General features: G+C 42.0%; 1 protein-coding gene across 4 annotated transcripts in view; it reads left to right on the forward strand.

The window, feature by feature from the left end:
• The window catches only part of letm1 (leucine zipper-EF-hand containing transmembrane protein 1), a 24,721-nt gene extending 9,657 nt beyond the window's left edge, over positions 1–15,064 (forward strand). For 2 of the 4 annotated variants that reach the window (XM_047337609.1, XM_035610084.2), the window contains exons 5-16: positions 2,211–2,354; positions 3,374–3,511; positions 3,815–4,018; positions 4,112–4,231; positions 4,363–4,494; positions 4,592–4,750; positions 4,914–5,015; positions 6,866–7,000; positions 7,194–7,387; positions 7,715–7,747; positions 8,507–8,663; positions 9,068–15,064. In XM_047337609.1, the coding sequence (XP_047193565.1) occupies positions 2,211–2,354; positions 3,374–3,511; positions 3,815–4,018; positions 4,112–4,231; positions 4,363–4,494; positions 4,592–4,750; positions 4,914–5,015; positions 6,866–7,000; positions 7,194–7,387; positions 7,715–7,747; positions 8,507–8,663; positions 9,068–9,220 (1,671 nt within the window). In that variant the 3' untranslated portion in view covers positions 9,221–15,064. The remainder of the gene's footprint in view (positions 1–2,210; positions 2,355–3,373; positions 3,512–3,814; positions 4,019–4,111; positions 4,232–4,362; positions 4,495–4,591; positions 4,751–4,913; positions 5,016–6,865; positions 7,001–7,193; positions 7,388–7,714; positions 7,748–8,506; positions 8,664–9,067) is intronic. The other 2 variants (XM_047337610.1, XM_047337611.1) reach the window with 2 other exon arrangements.
• Positions 15,065–15,776: the final 712 nt, after the last annotated feature.

The raw sequence follows: 15,776 nt of genomic DNA on the forward strand, positions 1-15,776 counted from the left end.
CGGCACAACAATCATTGTTTAGTATTCTCTGGAGTTGATAGGGAGTCAGTCATTTCAACCACTAATGTGTGAAGGACAAACTCTCTGCTCATATTCTGTTGATAAAAAAACCCGCGACTTGTTTATTAAGTCACGGCAGCCGGCGCCGCTCCAGTCTGTCGCTCGGAGAATCTGTCTGGATCCAGGCCCGGTGCTTCTCTGCAGTAATCTGAAGAAGGTCGCTGGCACTCGGGTGTCGTGTCGTGTCGGGGACGGTGAGCGGATCAGCTCGGGTCACACACACTTTATTTACCGTTGCCCCCGTTGCCGTGTGGCACAGGACAGTGGAGAGACTTAGCGGGAATAAAAGCGATTGGCGAGTCGTAAAACACTCGACGTTTCAGGTTGACCGGAACCTCTGCTGCTGCTGACCCTGTCTGGGAATCCCACCTGCCCTGTTCTGGGAATTCCTCCCCATCTTTTACGTCTTCTGCAACATGAGATGCTCAAAACGAGCTGCTCAGGAAGCGACAGGAATGTACAGGTGTTCAAATTTTCAAGCGATGGTTCTGAGGCGTGTTTAACATTTTTTTTCCAGTTTCACAATTCGGAGCGACAATGGCAATTTTTCAGTCCAAGATATTTCATTGTATTTTTTCTGACAAATTATCCAAAACATGAACGTATTCAGTTTACAATGATATAAGAAAAGTAGAACATATTCACATATCAGAAAGCAGGAATAAAAAATGACTGTATCACATCACAGTAGCTGATGGTCATTTTGATCGTTTAGGTCCAGAGATGAGCTGGATTAAACTCTTGGAAACCAGAATGTCACTCGGTAGAACACAAGGCTTAACAGTCCAATCAGACCCCCTAATTGTTTTCATCAAGACTAATACAAAATAAGTTTGTAGGTATAGTTATTAACTTTGTGATGGAAAATATAAGTCACAGCATTTCAGTTTATTTGTAACCTAGAAAAACAACAACAACAATCTAATGAAACGAATCTCTGATTCCTGATCGTGCTGATGATTATATTATATTTCATGCATATTGATATGACTGTTATGATGTTTTTCCAGGATAAGTTTACAGTGAATCACAAAAAAAATAATTTAACGATTTTAACAACTCTACAGACATTTAAAACAAAAAACAAAAAGAATTTTGAATCTTTCAGCCAGACAGCAGAATTTTTGTTGAATGCTAAAACAACATTAGTACACCACTGGTCATATAATTTTGTTATTTCCAATACGTCAAACATCTACAGTGTGTTAATGCTAAAGAAAGAGAGGAAACAGAGGCTCAGTGCTGATCACTGTTGGTCAGTGCTAATGATGACCCCCCCCCCCCCATCATCATCATCATCATCATCATCATCCCATCTGCACCTTTTCAAATGCAGCTGACTCCCTCGGAGCGAATGTCCCGAACCCCATTCATCAAGCCCCGGACTCCTTAATCTCCTCCTTTTCATATTCACTGACAATACTCAGGCCCTCCGTTTTTTTAAAAAAAGGGGCTCCTTCCATTTTAAATGTATTGCCCTCCTCCTCCTCCCCCGGCTTTGATGTGGAACTCTGGGAGATGATATACATGTCAATGGAACTCGCGGACAAAGGCCCTTTTCACTCGGGGCTCGGCCTAAATCCTTCACCCTGCTCGGTCTGACAGGCAGGTGGGAAGGGCCCAAGGAAGGAGGCCTTTGCCTTCTCCCCCTTCGGAGACGTTTTTCTGTAAATGGTCGGTTGGGGATCGTGTCCCACCACTGGACGGTCAGAAAGTCACCGGCGGGGACAGCTGCACAATGAAGTGGACTAGTCGTCTGCATGCTACTTCTGTCCTCTGAGGATTGTAGAATGTTCACTGTGGTTCACAGCTCCGTGCGAATAATGCTCCAGTGAATTAGGAGGTTTCTGCTGCTGCTGCCTCTCTGGTGGTCGTGGGGTTAAAAGTGCTGAGTGTTGAAACTGTTATTAGAGGGACGGAGCAGGGGGCGATTGTGCCAAGAGACAAAAGAAGATGAGGTTGAAACATTATCACAGGTTTCCCCACTCTCCACTCTGCCCCCTGCTGGCGGCATGAACACACTACAGCCGGGTGAAGGCGCTCGTACTGTACTGTAGGCACCTACATGTTCACATGACACCTCAAGACTAAAGATTCCTCCACATGATCTCGTTCCTCACGACAGTTTTTCTACGTTTCCTCCCCCCCAGTTTCTCAGAACGTGCGCGGATGTCTTCAGACTTCTTCCCTTCCTCGTCTTCATCATCGTCCCCTTCATGGAGTTCCTGCTGCCCGTCGCCCTCAAACTCTTCCCCAACATGCTGCCGTCCACCTTCGAGACACAGACGAAGAAGGTAACGAACGCAGCCAGGCTTCCCCTGGTCAAACTAAAGCTTACAAGATTATATATTATCATTATTTTTGTTATTAATATGGGTGATTAATTTTGTAGCTGTTGTAGTTGCAATTCAAATGTTGGTTTTTGGTAAAACTGGTTTGAGACACAGTCGTTCAACTAGGGCCGCAGCTAATGATTTTTTTTCAATTTCTAAATTAACTAATTTGTGAAAAACATTGAGAAGTATAATAATGGTTTTTTTTTTTTTAAAAGATTAGGTTTCATTGATCTTTCATAATATGTTATAGATTTATTTTCTGCTGATCGACTAATCTGAGTTAAGGGCGACCATATGGCGGGTAATTCCCAAATCATTCTGCAGTTCTTGTTGTTTTTTAATGAATATAAAATAAAAAAAATACATATTTAAAATAAATCCGGGCAAAATTAATATTATAGTCTCCCACACTGCGGTCAGTGAGATTTATACAGGTATTCAGAAATTAAAAATACGCAAAAAAATGTAATCCTCATCCTTTGCGTCAACTTTAACCTGAGATCCTCCAATGGAGATCAGAGTGTCTCACCCTGACGAGGTCTAATCCTGATTACAGTCTAATCCGAAGCAGAACAGGATCCCTGACCTGTTGTTCCACACTGTTTATGTTTGTCCGTGCTGATAATAAATACTGCAGTGTAAATAAACATGTTTTTTAAATATGTCTAAATATCTGTTATTTTCTTTTTGTTAATTCCCATCATATTTCCTTTTGATCGTTTGTTTCTCTTAAACTTTGTTTTCGTAATCCGTGTCATTTTTTTTAAAAACACAACAAGTTATAGAATAAACCATGATGGTGGTGTCATTTCTTGATCAATACATTTTAATGACACATTAACCTCAAGCAGCAAAGAATTAGATTCAAAGATTAAAAATATATTTCCAACATTTGATCTAATTTCATTACATCACTGATATTTTTTCTTGAAATCTACAGAGTGCTCAACAAAATCTCTCACTGTTGTTTTTTTCAGGAGGAGAGGTTGAAAAAGGAGCTGCGGGTCAAACTGGAGATGGCCAAGTTCTTGCAGGACACGATCGAGGAGATCGCTCTGAGGAACAAGGCGGCGCAGGGCAACGTGACAGAGGAGTTCTCCACCTTCTTCCAGAAGGTCGGTCGAAAACAGGCCCAGTACTGCCCCCTGGTGGTGGAAACTGTGAAATGTCATGTACAAAAAACATAAACGCTGAAATGGTGTATGTATGTATATAAGTCAAAATGGCCGGAATATTAGGCCGTAAATGTAAGATATGATGGAACTTTTTTTTTTCTTTGATGGAGAATTAAAAAAACAAAACAAGTTTAATTTCTTTTTTTAGAAATTGAACAGTAAATGTTTATTTCTCAATGACATGAACTCTGGCCCATCTTTGAAGAAAGAATTTACACGTCGCAACTTCTTTCGTCTCCGTAGATCCGTGACTCCGGCGAACGTCCCAGCAACGAGCAGATCATCAAATTCTCCAAGCTCTTCGAGGACGAGCTGACTCTGGACAACCTGACCCGACCCCAGCTGGTGGCGCTCTGCCGCCTCCTGGAGCTCCAGTCCATCGGGACCAACAACTTCCTCCGCTTCCAGCTCATCATGAAGCTGAGGGCCATCCGTGCAGACGACAAGGTACGAAAGGCTGAACTCATCACTTTGAAAAAAGATCATCTGACTGCACTTGAACATTACCTGAAACTTCTGTGACCTCTTGTTTTGATCCAGATGATCGCGGAGGAAGGAATGGAGACTCTGAACGTGAACGAGGTGCAGGCGGCCTGTCGCGTCAGAGGGATGAGATCTCTGGGAGTCACAGAGGAACGACTGAGAGAGCAACTCAGCCAGGTAACGACTCCAGGAACATCCCGGGATGTACGATGTTCCCGGGGGTTTAATTATCTGATATACATACTGTCATGGATGTTATTTAGGTTTAAAGAGGTTTTAATTTTACGTCGTGTCTCTGTTGTCTGAAGTGGTTGGAGCTGCACCTGAACCAGCAGATCCCCACGTCTCTGCTGCTGCTGTCTCGGGCCATGTTCCTCCCCGACACCCTGTCGCCTGCCGACCAGCTGAAGACCACACTGCAGACGCTCCCCGAGATGGTGGTATGTGAACGGGAAACTTTAACCCCTTTTTTGAAGGCTACATTCATTCTTCACTTGGATTGTTCTTCACCGCTCGGCTCCGCCCTCCTTTCTCCAGACGAAGGAGGCCCAGCTGATGGTGGCGGAGATGGAGCTCTCCAAAGTGGACAACAAGACCAAGGTGGAGTCGATGCTGCAGGAGGAAGCGGCCATACGCCAGGACAACAAGGACCGCGAGATGGAGCGGTTGGCCGACGCCGCAGAGAAGGTTGCCAGGGTAATGAAGCTCAACGTATTTCAGTAGTTGAATAGTGATCTGGTGCCTGAGGAGCATGTTTGTGTTTTCGTACAGACGGTACGTCGTTTCACTGCTGTTGCTTTATTGGGTTTATTGTGCTTTGGGAGTTTTTTTCTGATCGCCCGCTCCTTCGCGCTCACAGGGTGAGCTGGAGCTGGACATGGAGCAGACGATGTCCAAGGCCGACGCGGCTGCTCATTCAGAGATACTGAGGGACACGGCGCCTGTCATAGAGGGACTCAAGGTAACGTCTCCACTCGTACAGGAGGTCAGATCAGTAGATGGTCAAATGGTTATTAAAATATTATATTTATATATATATATATAATATATTATATTTATATTTAAAATATATATTTGTTTCCCTAAATGCTGCTTTTAGTATCAGATATAATTGGCGTGTTTAATATTTTTGAGATTTTCAATTATTTATATTAAGCCGGCCCATTATGTTTTTTGGGTGGCGATATTAGGGAGAAGAAAAAAAATTAGATACCATTATATCGGCATATATATATATATATATATATATATATATATGTGTGTGTACCCACACACACTAAAATAAATATACTTAAAAAAGAAAATTGGTAATGATTCCCAAGGGGTCGAGCCCTTATGACAAAGAAATGCTTTCTCATTTAACCATAAACTTTATGATAAACTTTATTTATAAATAGCTAAGTAAAAAGAAAACAAAAAACAAAAATATTTTTTTAATGTAAAACATCGTTTCTGCATTGTTTATTCTGTAAAATACAAGTTTTCATGTCAGCAAATTATCGGTCTCATGTAGAGAGTTACATACAGGAGCCATTTACAGACACAGGAAGTCTAATTATCCTTTGAAATAATCAAGTCAGGCAAACTTATTAAAAATTGCAATAATTAAGATCAGTGTACATGATGGAATAGTGGCATTACAATGTGCCAGATGCACCAAACTTGGGTTTTACAGCCATAATATTTTTCCGGGCAGGTTTTCCCGCTGCCTGTCAACTCCAATATTTTTGGAAAGCCTTGAAATGTGATATTGTGTGTGGACAGACTTTCTGTGATTCTTATTAACTGATGATTACTAAGTCATTTACTCATCTCTCACATCTCGCCACCTTTTTCATTTTCATCACCTCTTTCTCCTCTGCGCCGCACAGTTTGAACAGTGGCCGACGTTCCTGCGCTTCCAGGTTAAGTTTAATGTCGTCTCCTCCCAAAAATGTGACCCCTCACATCCAAACCACTTTGTCCCTGCGAGCACAGCGTCCCGTCTTTTTTCTCTGAGCCGACACAGATGTGGGTTAAACAGTGCCCGCACATAATTGTGGCGTTTGTTTTCGACTTCTGTTTGATCTCGGCTTCAGAGGGATTGAAAACGTAATCTTAAATGACAGGGGGGGAATAAAAACCATAAATAGTAGGTTTTGGACGCTGACGTCAGCCGGCGGATACTTGTGCTTGGAAAAGCAGAGCAGGAGAAAATGAGGCAAAAGGGCAGAACCACAAAATGCTCATATTCAACTCTGTGTGTTCTGAAGAGGGACGAAAAGCAGACGAGGTAAATTACAGAACAGAAATAGGACAAATCACAACTGGGATTAGATTATGTAAACCTTTAAAATACAACCCCGGTCTTTTAATGTGGACAAACCAGGGTCCAACCTTTTTCTATCATTCCCTCCCTCTGGTCCTCGTTAAACAAATGCTAAATATGATTTGCGACCTCTGTTTGTGCCCACATCTGTTTGGACTTGTCCTCTTCTGATCCTCGTCCTTCCTCCCAGGTTGAACCTTTTCTCCCCCAATCTCTTAACAAACCTTCGTAGCTCCGCAGAGTTTCCTCCATCGTTTGTCGGGCCCTCATGGGGGAGTATCCCAGTTTCCCTCTCCAGCTTCCCTCTTTTTACCCAGTTTGTGTGTTTGGGTCGGTCTCTTCTGTGGTTTATATGAAGTAAACATGCGGTTCTTTTTAAGAGAACAAACCTTTTCACCTATTTTTTTTTCAACCTAACTGGGGAAAACGTGACCTTGAACTTCTGTGTTTGTGTCCTGATCTTAATTTTAGTTTGGGCTTCTTTATCACTTTATCTTCCTCAGGATGAGGAGATCACCAAGGAGGAGATCGACATGTTGAGCGACGCCTGCTCCAAGCTGAAGGGCCAGAAGAGGCTGCTGACTCTGGAGAAGGAAGAGCTGGAAGAGCTGAAGGACGACGTCCAGGAATACAACGAGGTGCCTCACACTGACGTCATATATGTTAATAACTCAAGATGCGTATGGCTTTTTATGACCAAACTTACTGGCCACATATCACGCCCCGTTTTGAACATACACACGGAGTTTTCTGAGTCGTTTGTCTGGGTTTTGTTAATGTATTTGCATCCCTCGTTTCATCTGTGTTTGTCCGCGACGTGCGTTTCTCCAGGACCTGGAGGAGATCAAGATGGAGCTCTCCAAGAGCGGCCAGGCGAAGACGGTGAAGGAGTCGAAGGCGAGCCAGCGTCTGTCCAAGAGGGTGAACCGCATGATCGGCCGCATCGACAACCTCATCCTGGAGCTGGAGAAGGACAAGGTCATCCTGGACGGGAAGATGGACAGTGGAAGCACCCCGCCTGTTGGGTAGGAGCTGAACGTCTTATATTTGATTTCTGTCATAATTCTCCCCAAACATGTTGCCGATGCATCACTTTCTCCAACTCGTTATGACATGAAATGGTTCATCTTTTAGTTGTTGTGGATTTTGATTTCATGGTCCTCTGTTTTTTTGTATCAGTCATCCTCCTTTATCATCATCCTGTTCATCATCATCATTATTTCCATTGTAAAATGGTGGTGGAGATAAAAAACAAAAACAAAACAAGAAACAAAAGGTTTCCCCAGAAGAAAATGTTTTAGTTCACAATTGAAAGACCAAATCCAGAATCTAATTTATTCCAAATTTTACAGATTATTCTTTTCTAAGTATAGTGATGCCACGAGGTAAGAGACTGGTGAACCACCATTTGCTTGCTTCCCCCGCGCTACACGGTTGTTGGCCGTCAGCCGCCAATCACTGCTGATCCATCAGCTTCCATACGCTCCTCCTCCTCCCCGTGTCCCACGTGCTGCGCTGCTCCAACTTTACTAAACAATGATGATGAATGAAACATATCAAAGATCTGACCTGAGCTGCCTAATTTGAACGATTCATATATACGCACACATACATATATGTGTGCGTATATATGTATATATACATATACATATATACATATGAACACATATTTACACACACACACACACACATATATATATATACAGTATGTACACACACACACACACACATATATAAACCAATATATATATATATATATATATATATATATACATGTACATATATATATACACACACACATATATATATATATATATATATACATATATATATATATATATATATACACACATACATACTGTACATACATACTCACACACACATATATATATATAAATATATATATATCAGTGGAAACATCCATTAGTTTTAACTGCATCGCATTTCAGCTTAATTCTACATATTGGCCCAAATTTAACCTGTTGTGAATTAAAAAATTTGAAAAAAGATTTTTTTCATAATCTCTAAACTCCATTTTTGATTGGTGTGATCTGGGAACCTTGAATTTGCCGCATGTTGACCCTGACACTTCTCCACCACGTTTTTACGTCCGGTCAAATCTGGTAACCGCTCCCTGTATACAGTCTGTTCTACGCCTTCAGGGAGAACCTCATCAGCATCGACGAGCTGATCGGCGTCATGCGGCAGATCCAGAACATTCCAGAGCACAAGCTGCAGAGCATCGCCGAGGCCCTCGACGACAACAAGGACGGCAAGATCGACATCGACGACGTCATCAAGGTGCGTTCGCACAGTGTTGCTATTGTTTATTTGTAATAAATTAGGATTGCTTTTTATGGTTTGGATGCTGCTGTCACTTTAAAATCCATTAAGAGATTTTATTGATGGGTAATAAAAGAATTACAGGATATAACATTTCATGTTTTCTCATCCTAAAAGGTTTTATTTGTTGCGTAATGTTTCTAAATTCATAATTTAAATTTCATTATTTGAGAAAAAGAATACACTGATTTTCCATCTGATGTATAATGTCAAATTTATCATAATAACGTATAATGTGACATTTAGGTGGTTACTTGCCATTCTGCTGCGATAGATCAGTTGTTAGAGACAAGTTGATATTTTATGAATTTAATCTGCTTGTTATTCCTTTTGACTTAATGAACTTTCCCTCATTCTCCCAGGTGGTGGAGCTGATCGACAAGGAGGACATCGACATCTCCACCTCTCAGGTGACGGACATCATGGCGATGCTGCAGAAGGAGGAGAAGCTGATCGAGAAGGAGAAGGCCAAGGAGAAGGCGGAGAAGGAACAGGCAGCCACAATCAACAGCTAACTCATAACTCATAACTCATAACTCATAAGAGACGCAGAGAACTTGTAAAAAGACGTTGAGAAGCTTGTGACTGGTCACAGAAAAACTCTGGACGCGAGAGAACGAGTCACGAGGTAACAGCTGTCCTTTCATCATAAATTTAGCTTCTTACGAAGAAAAAAAACCAATCAAAAAGGCCCATTGCCTTTTAAAAATTAAAAAAAAAAAAGCTTCTATTTTGCCAGAATGTTCTGGACTGATCATGTGAGACATGTGTAGAAGAATTAATGAACAGAGGGAACAGAGGTACACAACACCATGGTCGTTCTACCGACATCAAAGATGGTACATTATTTAAATTATATATAAATTACTATATAAAAGATATTACTCCCTGAAACTCTTATCGGCTCCTAAAAATCCAAGGTGATAAATATTATTTAAAATTTGAGGTGAACCGTCTTTTGCCTTTTCATTTCGCTCATGTCGTCATCATCCCAGAGAAATGAGTCGATCATTTCTAAAAACTCGGTACAGTAAAAAAACAAACTTTACTGTCGTCATCGTCATTCCACCCTGTTTATTTATTTTTTTTGCTCATCGATTTTGTTCATCCATCAAAACTCCCATGTTGTAAATTGCTAACTTTTTTTTTTTCTTCTCTGAACTGTACTCGGGACAGGAAGCGCATTGTTGGCGAGCGGATGTTTAAAATGGTGGCTGCAACCAAAGATCTCATAAGAGCCAGTATTAAAAAAAGATTTAAAAAATCATAAAACATCAACTTATACATCAAAATGCATACATTTATCCATTTAAACGAAAAATGAAAAGCTGTAGGTAAATCAAATTTAAAAAAAGCCAAGGACTGAAGTTAGCAACATGCACATCAATATTAAAAATGACTGTACTGTAAATGTCTTTACATTTTGTACTTATATATAATAATATTTTGTCTCAGCTTAGTGTTACTTCCTGTGTTCACCTGTATAAAAATGCCAAAGTTGCACTGCGGCACATTTGAAACTGATTCTGATAACTCCTAAAAAACAGCCGATCAAACTTAATTGTACGATGGGGATCACACCAGCCACAACACACACACACACACACACACACACACACACTCTGTCGTGGCTGGTGATAAATATGAAGCACAATCCGTGTCGGGACGCAGCCCATCAACCAAAACATTGGTCAGCTGTTGCTAGGCGAGTTTTATTTTTTTTACTAGTATCCATGTCAGTTGTTAGGAGGTTGTCTGGTGGAGGCGGCGGCTTTGTGTGATTGTTAGGTTGTTCAATTTATTGCTCATGAGTGGGGATGATAAGTGACCTTCGGATATCATGGATTATATTTCTGCTGTATATTTTTTTAAAGACGACAATAGAGCTCTTATATTCTTTACACTTGATGTAATATACTAGTTGTTGTTTTTGGGGTGTTGAGGAAAACTGGATGAGTTGGTTTTTAAGGCACATGCTTATTATTATTTTATTTTTTTGCACTGCTGCCGTGATAGTGCGTCGGTCGGAAACGAGTATTCCTCAGATGTCAGATCATATTTGAATCAGCTACTCTGCATTTAATTATTCTTGCTTATACTCCGAACAGCCTGTCACAATTACGGCTTTAACTAAAGATTCTATTTTTATTTTTTGTATATATATATATATATTTATTATTTGTTTTATGGAAAACAATGCCCAAGGAGACGTTTTCAAATTGTTTTAGTTGTTTGGGGTTGTTGGGGTTAATTTACTTAATTAAGGACGTATACAAGAAATTTATGATCAGAATCACTGAAGTCATCAATTGATTGGAATCATTTCAGAACTTGACAGTTGTCATGGTTAATAAACCAAACTTTAATATAAATGTATTAATTCACATGAGGAAAAAAATTATAATTTGAAATCATATTATTTTACAGCTTGAATAACGTCAGTTATGAATTCATAACTCTTACTCTTGATAATGCTGTGTTCACTACAAACGCAGAGCAAATTCATCGCAAATCGATTTGCTTACAAAATCCATGACTGACATTATTTAAGATGTAAAATAACATATTTCTTTAATATTTTCTCTCTCATGTGAATTAATTCTTTTAATAATCCGCTCGATCTCCATCGGACGCAGACGTCGGGAAGAATGCGTCCGCGACATTGCGTCACACGAAATACTGAAGCGAATGACTCTGTGTTATTTGCGTCTGTGCGTTGACTTTGTGTGTAATCTCGTCGCACGAAAAATTCACTTTGCGTTCGACGTGTCCTCCACCAAGACTCCTGACTTTGATCAATGTCACATTCGTAGGTGGTCAAAGGAGAACCTTCGGTGTACAAAACTAAAATTGTTTGGCCATCAACAAAGCCGGGTTGCTATAGGAGCTGCTGTTATTTCGTGTTGTGGTCGTTGGCCGACGCTCTGTTTTTATTCCTCCACGGTAACTAGAGAGAAGAGCTCAGGTGTAAACACGTATACGTCTGAAGTGGCACCAGAGATAACGCCGAGTGGACGACCCTCCGTTTTAAATCCCCTTCCCGGAATCCGCCTTCATACGCGCTGATGATTAAGCGCTGCGGCCCCATCGCTGCCCCAGGCCAGACCCAGTCAGACTGATGGGGCACAGGGGTAAACACTCGCCCCGTACATGGGCCGGAGCCAGCGCCCGCTGGAGGCTTGTGTTTAGGTTGGACATGCTCCGGCGGGACGCGGCGCGTAAATCAGCCGCCGGCGTAAACACGCGGAGGGAACGTCGTGACAACTCCGCGATTACACTGGGCAGAGGAGCGCGGTGTTTTTCGTGACAAGTCGCGCTCGGTCCGTGGAAGCGGCATCTGTGTACGCGAGCAACGCGAGGTCAGAAGGAGGAGGGAAGGTGACGCACACTGTGCCAGTGTACCTGAGGATGACGGAGATCGATACTCGGCTCCAGTGTCGACGTGAAAGGGTTGAAAAGATTAAGAGAATTTGAATTTAAAGGCCGCTGTGTCGACACAGTTCGGCGAAAAAAAGAAGCTTTTTGCTGTAACAGACGCTTTGATGGACAATCCTATACATGCGTTTGAATAATCCATGCATTCACATAATTCCTGTGTAAATGTAACATCTTCTTTTTGCCCGGAAATTTGGATGAAAGTGACGTTTCCATGGCGTTATTATTGAACTTCAAACTCACTGGTCGTCACCTCCGGTAGAGATCCGTCAGTCAGTGGAAAATTAATAAGCATCAAGTGAAAAAGTTTTAAAATTAATTGAAATTGATTAATCTTTATTTTGAATGCCTATATTTCGAAATGCATTCAAGAAATCCTGGGGAATATGATTTCATTTTGACTTGTAGAATATATGATATCAGAAACTGAATGATATAGACTTAAAACAAAAAGATTATGTTCGCTTATATCTCCGACATCACGGAATCATCTCTCGAACGTCAAACACACAACAGATCTTCTGCGGTCGCGCTCGATGTTTGATGATCGAGCTGCGTTCACAGCTCACCAAAAATGACCGTTGTCCTTCTCTTGTCACCGTGTACAGTACATGCACTATTCAACCTTTATTTATTTTATTATTTTTGATACAGCGGGTGTGTTTAAGTGTTTTTAAAGCGATGGACTCAGGGTGCGAATGTCCAGTTCTGCTGTCGGTATCCACGACAACAAACCGTCCTCAGAAAATAATTCCTGTTGCGTTTGCGGAGCTTGTGCACTAGAAGAACAAATACTTAAAGCAATAACGCTTTTATGCATCTTGTACCTTTTTTTTCTTCTTTTTGAGTTGGGACGGGTGTTTAATATCTTAGAATATATTGTAATATATGTAATTTAGAAAAAGAAATGCGACCAGCAGGGAAGGGGAACGCAAAGAGGGTTTCTCGTGCGGCTTCTCTTCTCAATATCACGCTGATATTCTGCTTGAAGTTCAGCTTTCCTTTTTTTTTTAAAAAGTACTTTTGCACCAGCCCTTTTTATCACTAGAGAAAAGCAAATGTTTTGTAGAATATCTGAAAAGAAGAGTGAGCACAGGAGTTTAAATGAAAAAAAAAAGAAAAAAGAAGGCAGCTGGAGACTGAACGCCGGATCAGGGACAAAAGCATGGCAGCTGCTTTCAGACATGAGCCGAAGTCCGGATAGTCTCCAATCAGATTTCAGAGTGAGCCCATGGCTGTGTCCCGATTCAGGAGCCTGGCTCCTTCGGCGGCTACGCTTGAAGACCGATTGCGTCGCAGCGTCGGGCCTCGACTGTCCCATTCCGAAGGCTCTTTCAAACCAGGTGGACCCAGGATTCATTGCGCGCCGATGACACTTTTAAACTGTTGGCAACTGCAGCTCCGTTGCCAGGCGATAGCGGAAAGGACCGTCTCTTTTGTGGTTCGGCCGTTGGCGGTGTTCGCGGCCGCGTAGACCAGGTCTTCGTAGACCAGGTCTTCGTAGACCAGGTCCTCGTAGACCAGGTCCTCGTAGACCACGTCCTCGTAGACCACGTCCTCGTAGACCAGGTCTTCGTAGATCAGGTCCTCGTAGACCACGTCCTCGTAGACCACGTCCTCGTAGACCAGGTCCTCGTACACCAGGTCCTCGTACACCACGTCCTCGTAGACCAGGTCCTCGTAGACCAGGTCCTCGTACACCAGGTCCTCGTAGACCAGGTCCTCGTACACCACGTCCTCGTAGACCACGTCCTAGTAGACCACGTCCTCATAGACCAGGTCCTCGTAGACCACGTCCTAGTAGACCACGTCCTCATAGACCAGGTCCTCGTTCCCTGAACTGGGACACGGCCCGTGTGAGAATACCGCAGGAAAACCTCCGGAAGATGAACAGCGAGCTGAGTTGTTCCGTAAACGTTCCTGTTGCCGCAAACGCGTCTGACTCGGACAATCTCCTCTCCTGCTGCGTTCTGCACACGCCGGACGTCAAACGCCGGGCAAAGCCCGTACCGCCAGTTTTGCGGACATTTTCCGGATGTGCGTGTCTGAAAAACGGCCGATGTGGAATCAGGGTCTTGTCTGTTTCTGGCAGATACGGGAGAAGGGAGACGAATCGCAGACGTCTCTCTGGTTTCATGCAAAGTTCTCAACACAATCAGTTCACACATTGGTTAGAAAAATGTTCCTTTTATTTTTAAGTAGCAGTGCAGCCACCATCGTTTCTCACAGAAAACCTGTTCTGAGGTCGGGGCTCGCCTCGAATTTTCCAAATTCAGACAGTAGCTTGAAGCGAGTTAGCGACCGACACAGTGTAAGTGTGCGTCAGTGTGTGTGTATGTGTGTGTGTTCAGCCTCGGACTCTCACACACACACACACACACACATTCCGTCAGTTTTTGCAGACTCATTGACGTTGTGCGTGATCGCGACCCCCTCGTGTCGTGTTGTGAACCTCAGATTTTGTGTGAAGAGCAACTCTCAACATGCAAATGTTTCAAAGTTCATGTGATCTCAGAACTCAAACAAGGTTATCAAATATATTGCACATCAGATTCCCTAAATCAGGAAAAAAACCCTCTTCCCAGTTTGAAAAGTGAGGCGACAGGATTATATGATGTGTAAGAATGTAAAAAAAAATTGAGATATATGTTAGTAATTGACTCGATATGAGATTTAGCCTATTGGATTTTTCTTTTGAGATTTATTTATTTATTTAATCAAAATTTTTCCCCAAAGTTGTTTTATTATTTTTCCCATCACAGGAAACGACCGAGCTTCCGGAGCTGATTTCGGTTGTTTAACATTCAAATCTCAAAATGTATGAAAAAGCATCAAAAGTTTCCTTCTTGTTCATGTAGAGAAAAACAAGACGACAATTTACTAAACTAATCCAAAAGTGTTGAATAAATAATGGTTGATCCTGAGTTTCTTTGTTTTTGGATTTGATTCTGTTCGTGTCATCCTACATCTCTTTACACACACACACACACACACACACACACACACACACAGCCATCTCAGGTTGTGTGTGTGTGTGTGTGTGTGTGTGTGTCATCTCTCAAACATCCCACAAGCCTTTTTCTGTTGTTTCTCATCCCAGACTCTCATTCCTCAGTCGTTACCATCCTCACCACAGCCCAACTCGTCCTCCGCTGCTGGAAAACACCCCGACGTATATTTTTATATTGTCCGTGAGTGTGCAAAGTACAGTTCTTATTTTAAACAGACTGCAGCAGCAGCAGGATACACAAACACCTATAAAAGACATAAAAGATCTGTCTTTTAACCCCTGATGTGCAAAAATTCACGGAGGACCACAAGATCCTCACATTGTTTCATTTACCGTCGGCGTCTTAATAAAACCTTTTGTTTTCAAATTACAGAGCCAGAGGAGATATTCGCTGATTTTTACAATAACAATTATTGGAGTACTGCCCCTTTAAAGCTGCAATAAGAGTTTATATAAAAACGCCGTCCATCACACTGGACCGACAGAAAACGTCTGAGTAAACGGAGTTGACACTCGTCGACCTCAACCCTCCCATTACAGTATATAATAATAATAATAATAATAATGTAAAGTAATACCGGAGCCGGTACCTGGACGGACCAGGAGGATCTGAGCAGAGAAAAAGA

This window comes from Scophthalmus maximus, chromosome 15, assembly GCF_022379125.1.
Source record: "Scophthalmus maximus strain ysfricsl-2021 chromosome 15, ASM2237912v1, whole genome shotgun sequence".
Classification (NCBI taxonomy): Eukaryota; Metazoa; Chordata; class Actinopteri; order Pleuronectiformes; family Scophthalmidae; genus Scophthalmus; species Scophthalmus maximus.